Source organism: Falco peregrinus, chromosome 5 (assembly GCF_023634155.1).
Source record: "Falco peregrinus isolate bFalPer1 chromosome 5, bFalPer1.pri, whole genome shotgun sequence".
NCBI lineage: Eukaryota > Metazoa > Chordata > Aves > Falconiformes > Falconidae > Falco > Falco peregrinus.
In genome coordinates, this window is record NC_073725.1 from 98,149,710 (window position 1) to 98,167,142 (window position 17,433).

Sequence of the window (17,433 nt, forward strand, 5' to 3'; positions counted from 1 at the left end):
CCCTTATTTCAGTCCTAAGCCAAATGGTTTACTGTGGAATACAGCTGAATTGCTTGCTTTATCTCATAAAACAAATAGGCCTTTGCTCCTCTTTCGGACCGATGTTTTCCTTAGTTCTGTGTTGTGGCTTAGCCATACGCTACCTTCCTTCTTGATCTTCTTGATTTTTCTCAGAGTGTGTGCAGCTCTAACAGTCTCGAGTTCAGCCATCGCTGCTAGCTGACAGTTGTCCTTTCCATGCCACAAGGAGCCTGCTGCATGGGCAGTGGAGATATACTGATAAATTCTTTGCTTTTGTATTAGAGTTTTTGTTTTGTTTTGATATAGTATGTATCATTTCCCATTTGAAACTGCTTTTATTGTATGGTTGGAAAAATCCTCTTAACTTGGCATTGGCAAAGGAAGCAGAATATAAAAGGAAAGAAAAAAACTCCCTTCAATTTAATAAGCAGTATTTTGGGGTTCCTTTTGTTACGTGCTACCTTTTGAACTCTGTAAACCAGCATGCAGATCTAATTCACAATAGCGTCACTGTGTTAAGCTGCACAAGTAAACACTTTAAATGGGAGGAAGCACCTGCGTATCGCTATTGTCTCTCTTCTTCCATTAGCTAAAGTCTCTGGGCTGACTCTGTTCAAGCCAAACCTTCCAGTAAGTGGGGATCCACAGGCGGCGGTGGGCAGAAAGCAAACCTCACTGCCTTCAGGCTGGAGGGGTGGGTGCGCATCCAAGGGCAGCAGGTCATGGAGGGCAGCGTGGGCATGCGTGTAGGCACCCGCACACGAGTGGGCTACCAAGTGCTCGCACACCTCCTGGGCCTGGGCCCCGAAGGAGCGGGTTGTCAGGATTACAGAAGTCAGCAAGGTAGGTTCACACGGGGCTTGCTGTGCCTGAGCTGGTGGGGCTGGGGAGGCTGATGAACCCTGAGGGCCGCAGTGCTCTCAACGTAGGTAATGCTCTGAAATGGTCACTGTCATCCCACTCGGTGGGTTTGTGTAACCAAATGTTTGATTTCTTTCCCCTTGAGTTTATATGGTTCTATGGACCAGCACCGTTCCTTGGTGAGGAGCTGGTTAAGGTGTCGTGGTTATAGATGCAACCTGTAAGAAGTTTACCAGACAAGCTTTAAAGCTGGAAAAGCTGGCTTGTACAGAAGAGCCTTAAAGGCTAAAATCTCTTTACTTTAGCCAAGGCAGGTCAGGAGGTGACTTATCATGATCTAAAAGTATCTGCAAACAGACGATCTTTGCTGGTAGAGAACTTCTTTTGATCTAGGAAACAAAAGCATAAAAACGTTCATCAACTTGAAGCTAAATTTGGATAAGGTCAACTTAGAAAATACTAGGATGGATTTTTCTGTCCCCATTGCTGTGCTAATATCGCGGTCTGTGACTAATGAGAAATTGTGGGCAGCGTAGAAATTGCTGGATAAAGTGCTTAGTGTTGTATAGGTGATCTTGTTAGAGTAATCTCACGTTTGGATTTCTAGGTTTTCAGTCTCTACATGTGAGAGACGTTTGGTGGTGTTATAGTACCTGGGCAGTTGGAAGTACATCGCGATTTATTAAGTGTTTGTGTTTTGGGTTTGAGATATCTTTGGTGAGATGTTAGTAATTATTTTATTAATCCTTCTAACATCAGTTTCCATTTAGGAGAAACTGTCTTTGTGCCCTCTAGTGGAAAAACTATTTATTTGAAAGCTTCCAAACTGGGGGAAGTTCTTGCAAAAAAAGTGGAATGTGTGAGAAAGGCCGTAGAGCAGCAGAGCAAGGCTGGAGAGATGAGGAGTCACAAGAGGTGGACGTGCTCTGTGCTTCCTCTGCTTCGGTCCTCACAAAACCATGGTGCTGATTACATACGCACCCGTGTGACTTTTTCAAATAGGGGAGGTAAGGGGATATGAGTAGAGAAAGAAGAGATTATCCAATACTCGTGTCAGCTGGGTTTTTGGTGAAATTATTCCAGATGACTCGAGGAAAGTGAGGTCTCATTGAACTTAGAACCGTTAGTGATTGCCATCAGTGTGCCCTGGGGATGTGGTGAGGAGGGAAGAGGAGCAGAGCAAAGCCAGCTCCAGACCACGGGAGGAGAAGGGAGACCCAGAAAGTGAAGAATCAGAGAATCCGGCCCTGATTCCTCAATAAAGTTCCAGAGCAGTTTGTGCACAGCAGAGAGGAGGAGGAGGAGGATGGGGACCAAAAGATAAGCTGACTTATAAGGCAAAACAAATAGACAAATCTGTCCAGCTTCCTTCTTTAATGGGATAACTGGTTAGTGCGTGAGAGGGGCTGCTGATGTGGCTAAGGCTTAGGAGCAGAATTTCAAGTTGTCTTGGCAAGCAACAAAACCGATCGGGCATCGACGTGATGTGGTGTAAGGGAGGAGGAGGGTGCGGCGGTGGCTCTGGAGGCAGCAGGAGCTGAATGACCGAATGCAAGAGGAGGAGCAATGGGCAGGGTGGTATGTGGTGATGGGGGCTGTTTGTGGATGGCCAGCTCAAACAAGTCAACAGCGTCCCGAGGTTTGAGGAAAAGAGTCAAATGTCTGAGTCATGGTTACAGAAGCTTTGTGCGTAAGACAAGGCTGGTAATTGCTTCCTGCTGCACTGAGGGGTGCTGCGTGGTGCAAGGCAGGAGGAAAGCGGTCATGCTTGCAAGTCTGGAGGTGAACCACACAGATGGGAGGCTCGGCAAATGAGGCCAGAGAGGGAGAGCTGAAGGATTTGTATTTGGAAATACAAGCCTGAGTGCAGGCAATACATCTTCTGATGCATAAAAGAATTCTGTAAAAAAGATGATGATCAGCTTTTAGTACCCACTGGGGGAAAGTACCTTGATTTGTCTGAAAAAAATATTCAAGATGTGGACTGGGGGGAGAGTTTCTGACGAGGGAGGTAATGAAGCAATAGCAAAAGAAATTCTTCTTTACTGGAGGATTGCAGAGCAGTTAAACCAGTGCCTCTTGCTGATGGTGTGATTCCCCTCCCGCTCTGTTGCCTTCTGTCCATCCACCCACCACTCAAGGTCTATTTTACTCATTAACCCACCAAGCTGGACTTTTTATTTCTGTCACTAGAGGTGCTTTCAGGGGCCAGGGGTCAAAACCAGTAGCAGTGTTCTAGGCTGTTACATGGCTTTAGGATATAAATTCTGCTCTCAGTGCAGTAATGAAAACTTCAAGCACAGATGTAGATCACAAGAAATTGCTGCTGTCACGTACGTTTTCCCTTTCCTTTTTCTGTTTCTTTCTGGATCTGCTCATTTGGGATGTTACGAGAGCAACAGATGTGAATGTGATGGACTCCCATCACTGTCATCCTCCCTTTTGTTGTGCTGGACTGTCATTCTTGTTTATTTTGGTTTGAATTATAATTGCAAAAACTGTTACAGTGCTGTTTATTTACTGTGCGTCGTGAATCACTGTTTATATTTGCTGCGGTTTGCATTGCCTCTTCTCTCCCTCTGTCTTATGCTTGCAGCCACAGCTGTGCTCTGAGTATCTCAGAGCCTCTTCTCCTGTTTTGAGTCTAGAATGCTCTGTGTTCCTGTGAGTGCAGGGAAAAGCAAGCTGACAGTGAAGATCCAGGATCAGGCTTTTTTTACTGTTTCTTCTTTTTTTTTTTTTTTTTCTCTTTCCTCCTGCATTTTGTAAGGGTCCTTTTTGCAAATAAAAAGATTCCTTGGAGACTCCTTCCTTGAGGTCTTTGTGCTTAATTAGTCTCTGTCTTATTTCTGCCAGGCAGTGAGATCGATACTGCTTTTTCTGACTTGCAAATTTCAGGGAAGGGAGAAAAAATCATGTTAAAAAGACCTTTTTTGAAGTTGCTGAGATGCCTGTGCACGATTCCATCACCTGCTCTCATACTGTCAGGTGTTAATCCCCTCATGTGCATTGTCACTGGGGTGGAGAGTCGGGCATCCTGCACGAGACCATAACGCAGGCAGGATTTGGAGAGGCTTTGCTCTCATGGTCTCAGCACAGCAGCAGGTTTTTTTTCTTTGTTGTGCCTCAGTTGCTCTGGTGCTTAAAATGGGGATAAAGTTGTAACATTCAGGCCCAGCTCCCCCTGTCACAGCTCCAGCCATCACCCCATCTATTGAAACACTTCCACCATCACTTGCTGGGTTTGGTTTTGGTCCAGGATCATGTTTTGCGACGCATCAAAGCTTTGCATGTCAAGTTCACTAAAACAACCTGCCCTAATACCTTTTTTGTATTAGTTGTCTCAAGGCAGCAAAAGGCCAAGGAGCTTGCAGGTGCCTGGTGTTTCAGCCTGAAGGTGAGCAGAAATTGTTCTAGTGTGGCATGTCTCTGCCGAATGGCACATGGCAAGGTGTAAGAACGGACCGTGACCTTGGTGGCTGGCAACATGGTGCAAGGGGTGGCCATTGCAACCGGCTTGCCCCAGGGCTACCTAAGAGAGATTGACTTATGCCTCCGGTTCCCAGCCAAAGGAAAGTGGTGGGTGACCCTTGCAAAGCACTTTGAGCTCTGTGGGTTAGAAATGCTGGGTAAGAGCTTGTTCTCAGCTGGAAAATCCCACTGACTCTTTGTGGGTTTCTCCTGGTGCTGTGGGCTAAATTAAGAAAAAAACTTTTTCCCAAGCCATTTTAGGAGGCTAAGTGGTCTTAGAGGGCTTGCTTTGAAGTTTACAAGCTTGGTGTGTACTGCTCACACCACCAGCGCAATTTCTGTCTGAGGCAAATACCCAGATGCTCGGGGTTGGGGTGTCAGACCGCAAGGCCCCCGTGTGGCCCCCGTTCAAGGAGGTGCTGGTCTATCAGGAATTTGGGCTGACCAGACTGGCCTTTAGGAGGAGCGGTGGGTGCTCTGGGTGGATGGGGAAGCGTCTCTTCCAGTTCTCATGGTCTTGGGTGATCCCTCGTGCTTCCTCGTCTTGCTCCCGGTAAAGCTAGCCACGGAAACCGTACAGCTCCTTGTCTTTGAAATCTGAAAGGTAACGTCTTGCAAGTCGCTCTGTGTATTTATCAAGGAGAAACAGGCAATTTATTTGTGTCAGCTTAATAGAGCTTCGGCTTACAGCTCTGTGTGGGAGAATTAATGATGTGTCCCGAGTCTGTCTCGGGTCGTCCACCAGCTCAGCAAATGTTTGATTATGAATCCACTGTAAAATAGCTCCAAGCTTCTTGTGCCTCAATTAGCAGCCTTGATGGAGAGCAGGCAGGTTTTCAGGTATAAAAATGTCCATTTTGACTCTTTAAGTGTTCTCAGGTGGCCCATAGAATGTACTTTTTTTTACCCTGTTTGTAATGCAAAACCTTTTAATTATCTCCAATTTATAAATCCCTGGTTTGTTACTTGAGTGCCTGTTACAGAATGCTTATCTTTTAGTGGGTAGTAATCAGTGTCAGAGGAAATGGGGAATAGATAGTGTGTTTTAGATGGTGTCAGTTCCAACAACTGGAATGTATAATTTAAGTCAGTTATATTTAATCATCCTTTAAACACTGAATTTCAGCCTCCGCTGCTTGACTCGCAGGAAGCCGACAGCTTTTTCATGCCACTGTGGTAACACTTGACATTTCCTTAAGCTTCTGTACGCTGCGACGTGGCTCTTGACTGCAAGTGTTGGTGCTGCTGATAGTCCGAGCCTGGCTGCAGCTGGGTGCAGGGGCTGGGCTCTGCTTTGCCTCCCCCAGCCCCAATTGCAGAAGTCTCAATTGTTTTACCTTTTTACAGAGCTGTAACATCTGCTGTAAATACTGCAGTGAATGTAACAGCTGCTGAGGGTGGGATTATGGATCTGGGGTCCATGTATAACAGCTAAACATATTTTAGCAATTCAGCAGGTTGAAAAATAAAGCGGATAAAGCTGTGTGCGTTGTGCTCTGGATCTGTGCGGTGGGGATGTTTCCCGCTGGAGTGAGGTTGTGCCCAGTTCAGACTGGGGTCCAATGCCTGAAAGTGGAAAGCTTTGATTTCCTGCGTTTCAGCAAGGAAGGGGTGCAGCGTTGGGTGCAGCAGGTCCCGATCCTGCCCGGGGAGCAGAGCAGCAGTACCCCTGCCTGCTTGTGGGAGCCCAGCGGCTGCAACCAAGCCCCAGAACTTTCCTTGGTCTGTTGGTGACACACACAAGGCACTATTCACTGCAGTGACAGTGTGCGTGATTGAAACCTGGATTTCTTTAGGAGTGCACATATGTGTTTGTGTGCATGTGTGTATGCATAAATACTTGTAGATGTGGATAAAGAAGACCGTAAACATTTTTAAAATGCAGCTGAGAAGCCTTGTGCGTGTTTAGGACCACGTGGGATTCTAGTCCCCGGCTGCCTCCCCTCCGCCCGCTCCCTCACCCCTGCCTGCCCACCGGCAGTCTGACTGTGGATGAAATCGTTTAATGCAGCTCTTGCTCTCAGCGACTGGTTGATGGCATTAGTGGAGGGAATGGAATTTCATCCATAAAACATACAACTAGGCTGCTGGGGAGTGAGCCCCAGCAGAAGGGGTTTTCAGCAAAGGGAACCCATGCACTCTCTGCGTAACGCAGAAGTCTGTTGCCTTTACTTGAAATTGCACATTGAGACGGCATTGTAACAGACTGTTTGCCTACATGGGAAATAGGTAGTTTTTGTTGTGCCTAGCAGTCAAATGGTATAGTCTTAAATTAGAAGCTGCCACTTCTATTTAGAATAAAACTTGCTTTTCTGTATATGCATGGAAATATTAGCGTTTCAAGCCTGCCAAGCTCTATCAAATGTGCACCAGATTTGCAAAGGAGCCCATTAGTGCTTGCGGAGGTTAACAGCAAGGAGAGGGCAGTGGGGAGGAACATCTTAATGAGACAGGGTGAAGAGTTGATGCGAGGACAGGGAGCGCTTGGAGCCACCTTCTGCTGTGGGAAGAATCCGGCTGTTGCTGGAGGAGCGGCAAGCTTGGGTAGCAGGCGGCTCGGCGGTCCTGTCGCCGTGAGGAGGAGGAGGAGGAGGTTTCCAAAGTGCCTCTCTGAGACTCTCCTGCAGCGTTGGAGGTGGCTCGAATGTGGATCAGGAGATGATGGAGGAGCTTTGGTCCTTTCCTGCCCACAGCCGCCAAGTGAATCAGAGGCGAGAAGAGCTCCTCTTGGCCTTGTTTCCCTGGGACTCAGGGGTCCCAGATCAAGTGGGGCAGGAGGCTGGCAAGTTCACCTTGTGCAGTGGGGAGGGCTTGGGTGCCCTCCCATGGGACAGCCCGGTGTGTGGATGGGAGAACAGCAAACGGCGGTCTGTGCCCAGCACAGCTCGGAGCAGCCTTGACGCTGCTCCCACTGGAGCTGCTGAGGCCAGAACTGGCCCCTTGGACTTCTAAAACCTCTTACAAAAATAGAGAGGCTCAGCACTAGACAGTGGCATGAGCTGGCCTGGGGCTTGCCTTCGCTTTGACTCCCTCTCGGCAGCACCTGTCCCCCTCCCCGCAGCAGAGCCACTCTGGCAGGGTACAGGGGATGTGCTGTGGCCTGGCCAGGGACAGGGGACCTGCTGCGTCCTCCCCGGTGCCACAGGAATGCTGTCGGAGCGCACGGCAGGGCTGCATCCTCAGCATCAAGGCTGATGGGTCGGTGCTGCGCTGCCCCAGCACGAGCCAGGCTGGAGAGGACCCGCTGGGGCTCTAGTGGCTAAATGCATCTGGTGGAAGGGTGCAGGGGCTCATATTTTCATTATTATTCCTTAATTTTAGAAGTGTTTCAGTTCCTGAGGTGGCTCAGAGTTTGTCAGCACCAGCAGGCAATGTTGCATTGGCTTTCAGTGGAAGTTTCACCTAAAAAATTGGGGGATTTGGTCTGGAATCCCAACAGAAAGGTTAACATTTGAGGGGAAGATCTTACAGTGGAACGTGGGCCCTTTTGTCTGTGCATTTACAGCTCTCCAGATTGTGTTTAATTTTTTAACTTAATATTTTAAAGACGGAGGACTCTGTAGTGACAGGAAGCACTAAAGGAATAATTGGGAATTTATTCTGTGCATGTCACCTTGTCTTATATTGCTGAAGTAATGGTAGAGAGCTCATAACTTTCTTGAATTTATTCACTGCTCAGAATTACTCACAGCAAAAATTTCTGGAGAAAAAAAAAAACCAACCCAACACCTTAGATGTTCATGTAAGTTGGGAGATGAGCTCAAAAAAAAAATATCATTTGGGTTATTTAGTGCCTACTTCCCCCGAGATTTAAAGCAATGGTAACTCTTGAAGGATCTTTTAGCGTTAGGCTTTTTCCAGTTTTGTAATGTAAAGGTTCTTTTTTTTTTTTTTTTTCTTGTTCCCTGGGCAAAAATGATGATCTAAAAGCCTTTTACTTAATAAAAGTGCATATTTCTACTTCATCGCGTGACTCCAGGAGCTGAGTTTTTTTAGAAAGCCATCAGATATGTGTGAAAATCATCAGTCTTGGCAGCATTGAAGTTGCTAAGGAGAAGTTCAGAACTGAGCGTATTGGGACTGGGTAGGTTGCAGCAGTCTGGCATGCTGAAGAGTATGGCTTTTTTTAAAGCTAGTACAAGTGCATATGATTATATTCTGAAGTTTATTTTCTGCTGCACTTGATAAAACTTTATTCACTGCAATGATTGCCTTTTTCAATGGAAAATCCTGGACAACTGCAAGTAGCTTCTTTGGGAAACCACGGATTTTGCTGTTTGCCAAGCTGTTGATGTCAGTTTTGGAAATGCTGGTACCTAGAGATGCACTGCACACCTTTGCTATTTGGGCTGCCTGGATATTCCTTGTTTTTCTGTCTTGGGTGGCACATGCCCAGTGCTGGGTGGCCTTGTTGTCATGGACTGTCCTGCTGGGTGGCTCTGAGCTTGCTGCAGTCCTATAAGCAAGTTCTTGTGCCCGTGGCTGGGAGGTTGCCCACGCAGGGACTTTGCGGGGCTGCCTCGGGGGCAGCACCAGGTTGGAAGGTGCAGTAATGGATGGGATGGTGACGAATGTTGCAGGTGTGGCTGGATCCAGGATGGTGGCATCATGTCGATGATGATTTATACCTTTGATCAGTAAGAAACATAGGGGATGGGGTAGTCTGGGGGTGCTTAGGGGCAGGCATAATGGGACCGATAAGTCTGATTTACTGTGGAAAGGTTGCTGGTCTCTTGTGAATATGAATTTTGGCAAAAGAATCAAAGTGCTGATGACAAAAAAACCCAAGCAAGTAAATCAAAAAGAAATTCAAAACCTTGACATCGCCAAGGTTTTCTCCTAGTGTAACCTATTTCTAGTCCCATATGGGAATAGCTGTGCTCTGGTAAAGCTTCTTTTATGGATTGCAAGGTCAGAAGGGCCCTTTCCCAATGTTGGATACTTTTTATTTATTGTGTATGTTCTTCCTTTCACTTTACTAGAAGTCTTTCTTCCTTGGAATATATTGTACCTGTCTGGCTTGAAAATTTAAAATGTGAACAACCCATGTTGTCCTTTCTGTCCAGTATGGACCACCAGGATGCCAAAGCCGTTCTGTCCTCTTGGACTACTTTGCTGGGCCTTTGTAAGGGAAGGCCCGATTTCAATTGAACATCTTGGAATTTGATGGGTTTTGTGAGCTGGATGTTGACCCCTCCCTGCTCCATGGTGAAGCATGAGGCTGCCTGGTCCCCGCCTGGTCCCACCAGATCCTCCATCCGCAGCATCACTGCCCAGCACTGCCCCGTGGTGACAGTGACCTGGCCCCTGGGAGAGGTGTGGCTCCTGCTCAGGGCTAACCCTCAGCTCCTTCAGCCTCCAGGCCAACCTGCTGTTGCCTCTTCAGGTAGTTTAACCTGTGCTAAATTTCAAAGGGAAATGAACTAGCCTGATGGCACAGCTCTTGTGAGTACCAGGGGAGTCCTGAAGACAGGAGAGGGCAGGGTCACACCTGTGTTACCTGTGCTCGTGCTGATGGCTTCTGGTACTGGTAACACTGGTTTTCAGCTGTCTACCTCCAGTGCAACTGTGCTGCTTCTACACCCCCTCCAAGTCCCAGCTCAATTAAAAGGGCATGTTTGCAGATTGGGAAGACCTGGGGAAATGGCATCATTTACGAGGCAGATATGCTGGGAGCGGGTATTTCTGTAGCTGGACGTGCGGGTCAGCATGCCAGCTCTGCCCCAGCCCGCTGGCGGGGATGCCAGCCGCTGCGCCGGCACCTGCGGGAGCCTTGGTCCCCATCCCAGCTGTCTGGCCAGATTGGCACCAGTGTCTTGCATAAATTGTACGTCTATAAGAAGTCGGCCAATTTAGGATTTTCACCTGGGGTGTGACACAGACGTGTCACAGGGGTCCTGCTGTAAAATGGGCTGAGCAAGCCCTCTGACCGGGAGAGTGGTGGCTGTTTGGCCAAGCGTGGGTTTTTGTGCCAGAGCGCGGACGACATAAGGAAGCTATATGGAAATTGGATCAGATTCTGGTGCAAGATTTCTGGCAACCTTCGACTTCAGGGAAGCAGTGGTCCCTGAACCAAATGTTCACTTCCAGCTGTGGGAAAGCAGCCTGCCTTTTCATCCTTCTGCCCATTTCCCTTCCTGATCTGTAAGATTTCACATCTCTGTTCCAGCAGCTTTAGTTATATTGCTGGCACTGTGTGGATACTGGAGACGACTTTTTTTTGACGGTCACCTGGGAGCTGTTCCTTATTTGCTCAAGTTCTGGGTTTACAGTGATGCAAGCAACGTGATACTATTTCACAGCTATAATAGAGGTCAAGGCTCTGTTGTCTTAGGTATTGTAAAAATGCCTTGTAAAAGGCTGTATGTTATCCAAATGCACTACAGGCAAGGCAAGCAAAAGGAGGAATAAACTGGGCCTTCACAGCTGCTCCTTATAGATGAGAAACTGAGGCAGAACCAAACATGCAGGTGTGTTTTACCAGCACCTGACATGGGACCCACATCTCCCGTGTTTTCCTCCGAAGGGCTTTTTGTTTGTATGGGTTGATTCAGAATCCATTGCTAAAGCAAGCTACAGCTGTGTGCACTTTGCTTATTGCTTTATCCACTTTTGAGTTGAAATGCTTTGAAACTGATCCGGGGTAAAGCTCATCCACTGCTAGGACACCTCTGATCTACTTTCAGCGAAGCTCTTTTTTTCTTGTTGTTGTTGTTTGTGGCTTTTGCTTTTTTTTTTCCTTCCCCCCTGAAACCTGGCCGGGGAGGAACAGGGAGCATGCTCGGTGTCCCGCGCCCAGGTATGAAGGTATGAAGCAGAGGAGCGCCTGTGAGCACACCCGCTGCCAGCAGTTTGCGTGTCTGCCCCGGGGATCCCAAAACGCAGTGAGAGTGACTGGGAGAAGGCGGCAGGTAAGGAGTGCTGAGGATGAGCTTGCACGGCAAAACTGAATCCCAGGGCAGGTTTTTCCTTCTTCCTAAGAAGTGAGGAAGAGCTGTGAGTGAGAGTGAATGAGTTCTGCAAGGAGTTTTCTCAAGGCGCACCCCCCGGGCGGCTGCTGCAGCTCTTTGTTCGCTCCCGCTCCCGAGCCCATCCTTCGGAGCCATCTTGGGAGCTGGGGTTGATTTGGTTTGTGTCTAATTAAGTTCCTGGTCTGCTGGCTGTCAGGGCAGGGTTGCCCATCAGTCAGCCCAGCTCGGGGCATGTGTCTGCGCGCTCGGTGCCAGTGTCAGCTTTGGCTCCAGGTTATGTTTTTGGAAATTAAGTTTACGAGTCTTACCAAGAAAAGCTGTTGGGTAATTTTTTTTCTTAAAAAATAAATAAAATTGAAAAGATCCTCTTCAATTTCTTGCTTCTCTGAAAATAGTAAAATTCTTACTGTGTTGTTTAGGTGGCTGCGGGAACGGGTGGTGCTGTAACCCTCTGCCCATATAGCTAAGAAGTTGTGTGTGTTCTTTGCTGCATTGAAAGCCTAAATATTTATGTTACAGTTCTGTTTCCTTGCCACGATCTTTACTTATAGATCATTGTGGTTATAGTTCCTAAATGATTTGGACTCTAATAAATAGTTTATTCTATTTTATATCAGCCAGCCAAAACAATAATTCAGTCTTTCAAGATATAAATTCCTTTTGTTTCTTAGAGTATTGTTTGCTTTTCTTACTATTAAAGTTGTTTACAAGAAATTGCTTTTAAGCAATATATTGTTCACTTGTGTATTTTGAAAGAATAACAATAAAATGTTATTGTGCTCCTGATTTCCCTTTGAAAAGGCAAGGTTGCTTTCCACGCTGTAATCATTCTGTGCTCTTTACCATTGTGTTCCTTAAATAAAAAGTACAAGATAATCCTGCCTTATAGAAACCTAACAATTGTTTTTGTAAACAGCGTGTGCTCTGGTATCTTTTGCAAATAACTAGATTCTTGTTTATAATTGCATCTTCTTAATGAGAATTCAAGTTGCTGGATACTTCCGTGGTTTATGGAACTAATTGTACCATGATCTTAAAAGGCGGTTTATGTAATTGAAAGTCATTAACTTTTGATACAACGTGGTATAAATAGAGGGAGCCCATTTTTGAAGGGCTCTCCAGCACAGATTGTCCTAGTGAGGATCGCTCTGGCTGTGTGTTCAGTGAATTCCTAAAATCAAAGCGTCCTGTTGCTCGTGGCTCGGTGCAGAGGTACATAATAACCTGTCTGTGGGTGCTGGGTGGGACTTGTGAAACCGGGAGGACCTGGGGCTCCTAGAGCTAAGCATAGGCTTAAATACCTGATTGAGCTCAGCCGTAACTTGTTCTCCCTTATTGCCTACACCTGCATGTGCTGGAGATCGTCAAGGGGCTGTGGTGGGGGTGGCTGCGTAGATCCTGTTCTTTACTTTGAAGGGCTGGTGATAAATGTGCAAGTCCCCCCACCTCCAATCATCTTGTCAGGCAATGCAAACGATTCCCTGGTGACTGATTAGAAAGGGAAAGGTCAGCATTTATAGCTCTGACCGAAGCAGTGGGAGAGTGCTCCTAAATGCATAGAAAATGTTTGCAAGATGAGCTTGTTGGGGCAACGTCCTCTGGAAAGCTGCAGGACCGGGGGCAATGCGAGCGCAAGCACCCGGCTCTGGGGAGAGGAGAGGGAATGCCTAGCGGGTGCTGCGAGGTGAGTGAGGGCGCTCCAGAAGCTTCTGGAGCAGTTGCAAATGCTGGAAGCGTTGCTGCAGGCGCTTGAGCTGCAGCAGTATGGTGCGGTGCGAGGGTGCTGGGGAGCGGGGTGGGCGATGGATGCTGAGCTGCTGTTAGTGCTGCTGCCGCCCTGCCTGCCCCTCTCCTCAGGTAGCAGGGTGGTAGGAAAGTTGGTTTTCTCCATCAGACAGAAGGGGCTGATGTGTTTTCGTGTCTAAACCCTACTGCTAGGTGTGCTGTTGAGTTTGAAAGGCATTGCCCCATCCTAGAAATGCTGACTGCTGTCGGATGGTGGGAGAGCCAGCACGGTTCAGGGGCAGCTTTGGGTTGTCTTGTTCATCCCTCCCAGTTATGTCCTTTGTAAGGCAGATTCTCCCTTTCTCCCTTGGAGTAACGCTGCTGGAGCCCAGAGGCTTTACCTCCTCTGTGTAGGATCTTCCAACAGCAAAGCTTGAGGGATGTGTCCCTGTTGGTAATCTCTAGTTTCTGTGAGTGATCTGGAACCTCCCCGCTATGTTTGCATCCCAGAGCAGATGTTTCGGCCCCGGGAGGTGGCTGCCGAGCCCCTGCTCGAGTCAGCCCTGCAGTGTCTTCCAGGGAGAGCCTTTGAGAAGAGAAAGCTGCTTTCTCTGGCTGCTTGCTATCTCCTGTGGCATTATCCATCTTCGAAACGATTTCTCTGTGAATGAGTTTAATGGTAAAACAAAGCCTGACAACAAATGGCCTTTCAAAACTGTGCATTTTTAGTCTTCTGATCTCACTGCCTTTTGTCTCTGGGCTGTTCTGACCTATTCATGTCAAGAGAGCAAAGAATCTGTGAGACTGATAAATTTGTACAGCCCCTGCATAGTCTAGGAGAAGGTCTAATTTGATCTGACGTTTACTAATCTGCCAAGACTTTCAGTGATTTGTTTTCATACTGAGTTGAGTTTCATATGCCATAGAGAAATGGGTAAACATATTGTGTTGGTAACAAAAGCAAGTATGAAGCCAAGTATTTGTATTCATGCACTTGGAAATTCTGTTCTTCTTGCTTTTTATGGGGGTTTACTCCTTTTGCTAATTGTCAGGTTGCTAATTTGATTCACCTGGTGAAGTGCTGGCAGAGTGTTTGCTGTGAGTTACGTGAGGCTTTTTGTTTGGTTTAGTCTTGCATTGCATTCATATTTTCCTAAGTCTGTTGCCTTAGCGCGCCAGTCGTAAACATGATTCCAAATATTAGATCGTTTTTCTACCCACCACATGTGATTAGTCAAATGGCAGCTTATGTAGTGCATAGATATGCTTGAATTTATGTCCTTAACTGGTTCTCACACTATTGTGGGAAGATCTTTGGTGGTTTATGTGTTTCTGGCACTTTGTGAGCCAAGTAGTGAAATAGTGAAATTCTCCAATGCATGGTTTTGGTGTTTGGTTTGTTTGGTTGGCTTCTTTCTTCCCTCACCCCACCTTATTTGTGTATTTTAGGATACTCTGATTAGGTAACACTAGAAAGAATTGTTTATAGCTCTGGAATCTATTCAATGAAATCAAGTTATGAGCTTATTCAAACCCCTTGATTAGAAAACCTCATTTTACAGTTCTAGTCATCGTATATGAAACCCAGAGGGTGTCAATTCCTTTTTTTGTAAATGCAGTTCCCTCAAAGAAATCCATAGTGATGGCTTAAATGCGGCACAGGGAAGTTTTTGCATGAGAACAATTAGTTTTCCTTTTAAGGGGAAAAAAAAAAAACCCAACAAAAAACCCTAAAACCCAAGCCCCACACCCTATGCAGAACCTCACATGATTAATTTTGATTTCAAGCCTGAACAGAGTATTGCCTGCACAAAATAAAGCAGGATGAGGGATCTGACAATAAAGGTGCCCATACGTGGGGTACCAAGCAAAGGTGCTAACTTGGAGCATCCCATCAGTTTAAGTTTCTTTTCATATCATCGTGAAAAGTCTGTTTTGAAGCTAAGCCATTGGGTTAAGGTTTCCAGACTGAGTTTCAAGCTTGTGGACAAGTGCAGCCTGGCTGGGGGCTCCTTCAGTGCTTGGGAGTCCCCCTCCCTGAGGCCTCTGCCCTCACCGCACCAGTGGCTTTGCTGCTTCTTTCAAGGAAAACCTCAATCAGTGCTCACTGTGTGACCGTATGCCACGTAAGCTTTCATTGCCCAATTCCATATCTGTTTCCTTCCTTGCAGCCCTCCAGCTCCTTCCCAGATGGAGGACAGAAGGGAGCACAGTGAGGACTCTGTTCCTGTGTGGGAATTAGATGGTGGTGCCTGCAATGGCACATCAGCCCCCACCATGGGAGGCAAAACCAGCCTTGTGTCGCTCTGCTTTCATAACTCCAGTAACAGCTCTGAAGCCCTTTCTCTGGTGAAAGGGCTCCAGCCAGCATAGCCAGCCCCAGGGCCTTGTGGCACAGTCATCTGTGTCCTTGTTTTATTTCCTCAGCTTGTATTTCATTAACCTTTTACCCCGCTTGCTTTCTGCGGACTAATTTCTGACAGGCACAAGAGCGAGCTCAGGGTTTCTGGCCTCCTCCGCACCCCTGTGTGCTCAGTCAATACACACAACCTTTCCAGTGGATGCTCGGTGCTCCCAGAGCAGCACTGGTGGAAGTGCTGAGCTCCTCAGCATCCTCCTCCTCCCCTCCTGCAGCATCCCTGCCCAGGGCCGGGGAGGCACACCTGCTTTAAAGCAATGCAGAGTAGTTTATAGCCTTGTATCCTAACAGCGACCAGGAAGGAGTGTGTTCTTTCTGGAATTAGTAGAATATTAATTGGCTGCCAGTAAACCTGGAGTCAAGTGCAGCTGGCCATGTGTTTTGTTTGGTTTAAAAACTATTTAGGATGAAATCTGTTGACAGCTTAAAGCTGTGTAGCAAACTTTGGGTTATGGGGTTTTGTTTTATTTTTTTTCATATTCACACCATGAGCATGTTGGCAGGAGGTTTGGAATGTTCACCAGCTATATTACTCAGGTTTTGGTATCAGCATATTAACTGCACGCATGCATTTTACAATTGTAATGACTTTATATTAAGCAATTCCTTTGATAATAATCAGAGGGATTCTGGGTTGCGAGAGCGTTCATCACGCCTGGATTCTTTGTTAGGGTTTGAAAATAACACCAAGTTATGAAAACAAAGGTTTTTAAAGGGGCCATCTTGCTTCTTGGAGGGACTTTTAATAACTAAATAGGATACTCCTATCTTTAAATCTGTAGGGAAGCTCAGAGCCATCTCTAAACTGTAGCTCCTTTTGCTTCATTAGGATTTTTGCTATGTGTAAGTCATTCCTAAAAAAAACCCAACAAAACAACAAAACAAACAAAAAAAAAAACCAACCAAAAACCAAATAAATTTTGTTTTCTCTCCTCCTGAAGAGAGACTATTGTCCATTTTGTCAAACGCTTTGAAGCTGGGTAGGAAAAGTAGCTCTAAGTAGAACTCCCTGCTTTTGCCAGTGCTTCTTCTGGCTGTTGTCCAGAGAGACAAGAGAGGAGGTTGCATGTCTGTTTTGGGGGACACAGTCTATCTTTGCCCAAATATTGTGTAATTAGAAGTGTGGCATCAGTGGAAGATGGTGCCAAAACCTGTGGTGCAGCAGTCAGGCGGAGCAGACTCTGCAAGACGTGAGGTGTCTCACAAAGCCAGTTTAAATACGTTAATTGTCAGTAGTTTGGACTGTAAATAGAAGACAATGGAGGAAAGAGGATTTTTTGCTTAATTTCAACTCGAGCTGCTTAAGCATCCTCACTGCTGAAGTCTTTCCTCTCATTCCCATAAAGCATGGCTGTGGGTTTTTGGCTTGGAATAGCCCAAGTTTCCAGGTAATCTCCGGCCAGCTGAGGGCTTTCAAACTGTACGGCCCCGATCAGTGCTGTTAGCTCCCAAACCATGCCTCAGGAGGCATGAAAGGCTTTGCTTCTGGCATGGCCTCCAAGCCCTAGGTTGGTACGTTGTTTGCTGTGAGCGCTGTGGTCCTGGGAGCACTGTGGTGGTCCTGCGTGTCGCCGATGCTGATGCTTCTTGGCCAGGACTTGTGTCGTCTTGTGTCCCAAGGCAGGGAGCGGGTGACCTGCAGGTGCAAACCAGCGCCCCAGTGCTGCGAGGTGGCATGTGATCCCCTCTGGACGTTGGCTATCTCGCCTTTTGTAGGCTCATCTCAAACCCCTGAGGAATTTGGCTCGGGCTGGTGACAGAGGTGGGGTCTGAGACCTCACCCCTTTTTTTAAAACAAGCTCAGATGGAAGCTGGCATTACCGTTATTGAGAAGTAACAGTTGCAGCAGGGATGTGGGCTGTGGCACGTTGCAGAGCAATCAGTAGAGAATTGTTCAAAATAGTAAAGGCTTTTTTTCTGTCATCTTTTTCTCTCCTCCTCCTTTTTTTTTTTTTTTTATTATTA

The 17,433-nt window shown here is 46.9% G+C and overlaps 1 protein-coding gene across 24 annotated transcripts in view; it reads left to right on the top strand.

Annotated features, from left to right (window-relative positions):
* The window catches only part of MAGI1 (membrane associated guanylate kinase, WW and PDZ domain containing 1), a 355,883-nt gene that overhangs the window by 49,261 nt on the left and 289,189 nt on the right, over positions 1 to 17,433 (top strand). Inside the window, exon 1 of one of the 24 annotated variants that reach the window (XM_055804178.1) lies at positions 675 to 864. The exons of the other annotated variants lie outside the window; for them this stretch is intronic. Within the exon in view, the coding sequence (XP_055660153.1) occupies positions 744 to 864 (121 nt within the window). The 5' untranslated portion in view covers positions 675 to 743. Of the gene's footprint in view, positions 1 to 674; positions 865 to 17,433 lie in introns of those variants that run through there. 24 annotated transcript variants of the gene reach the window in all.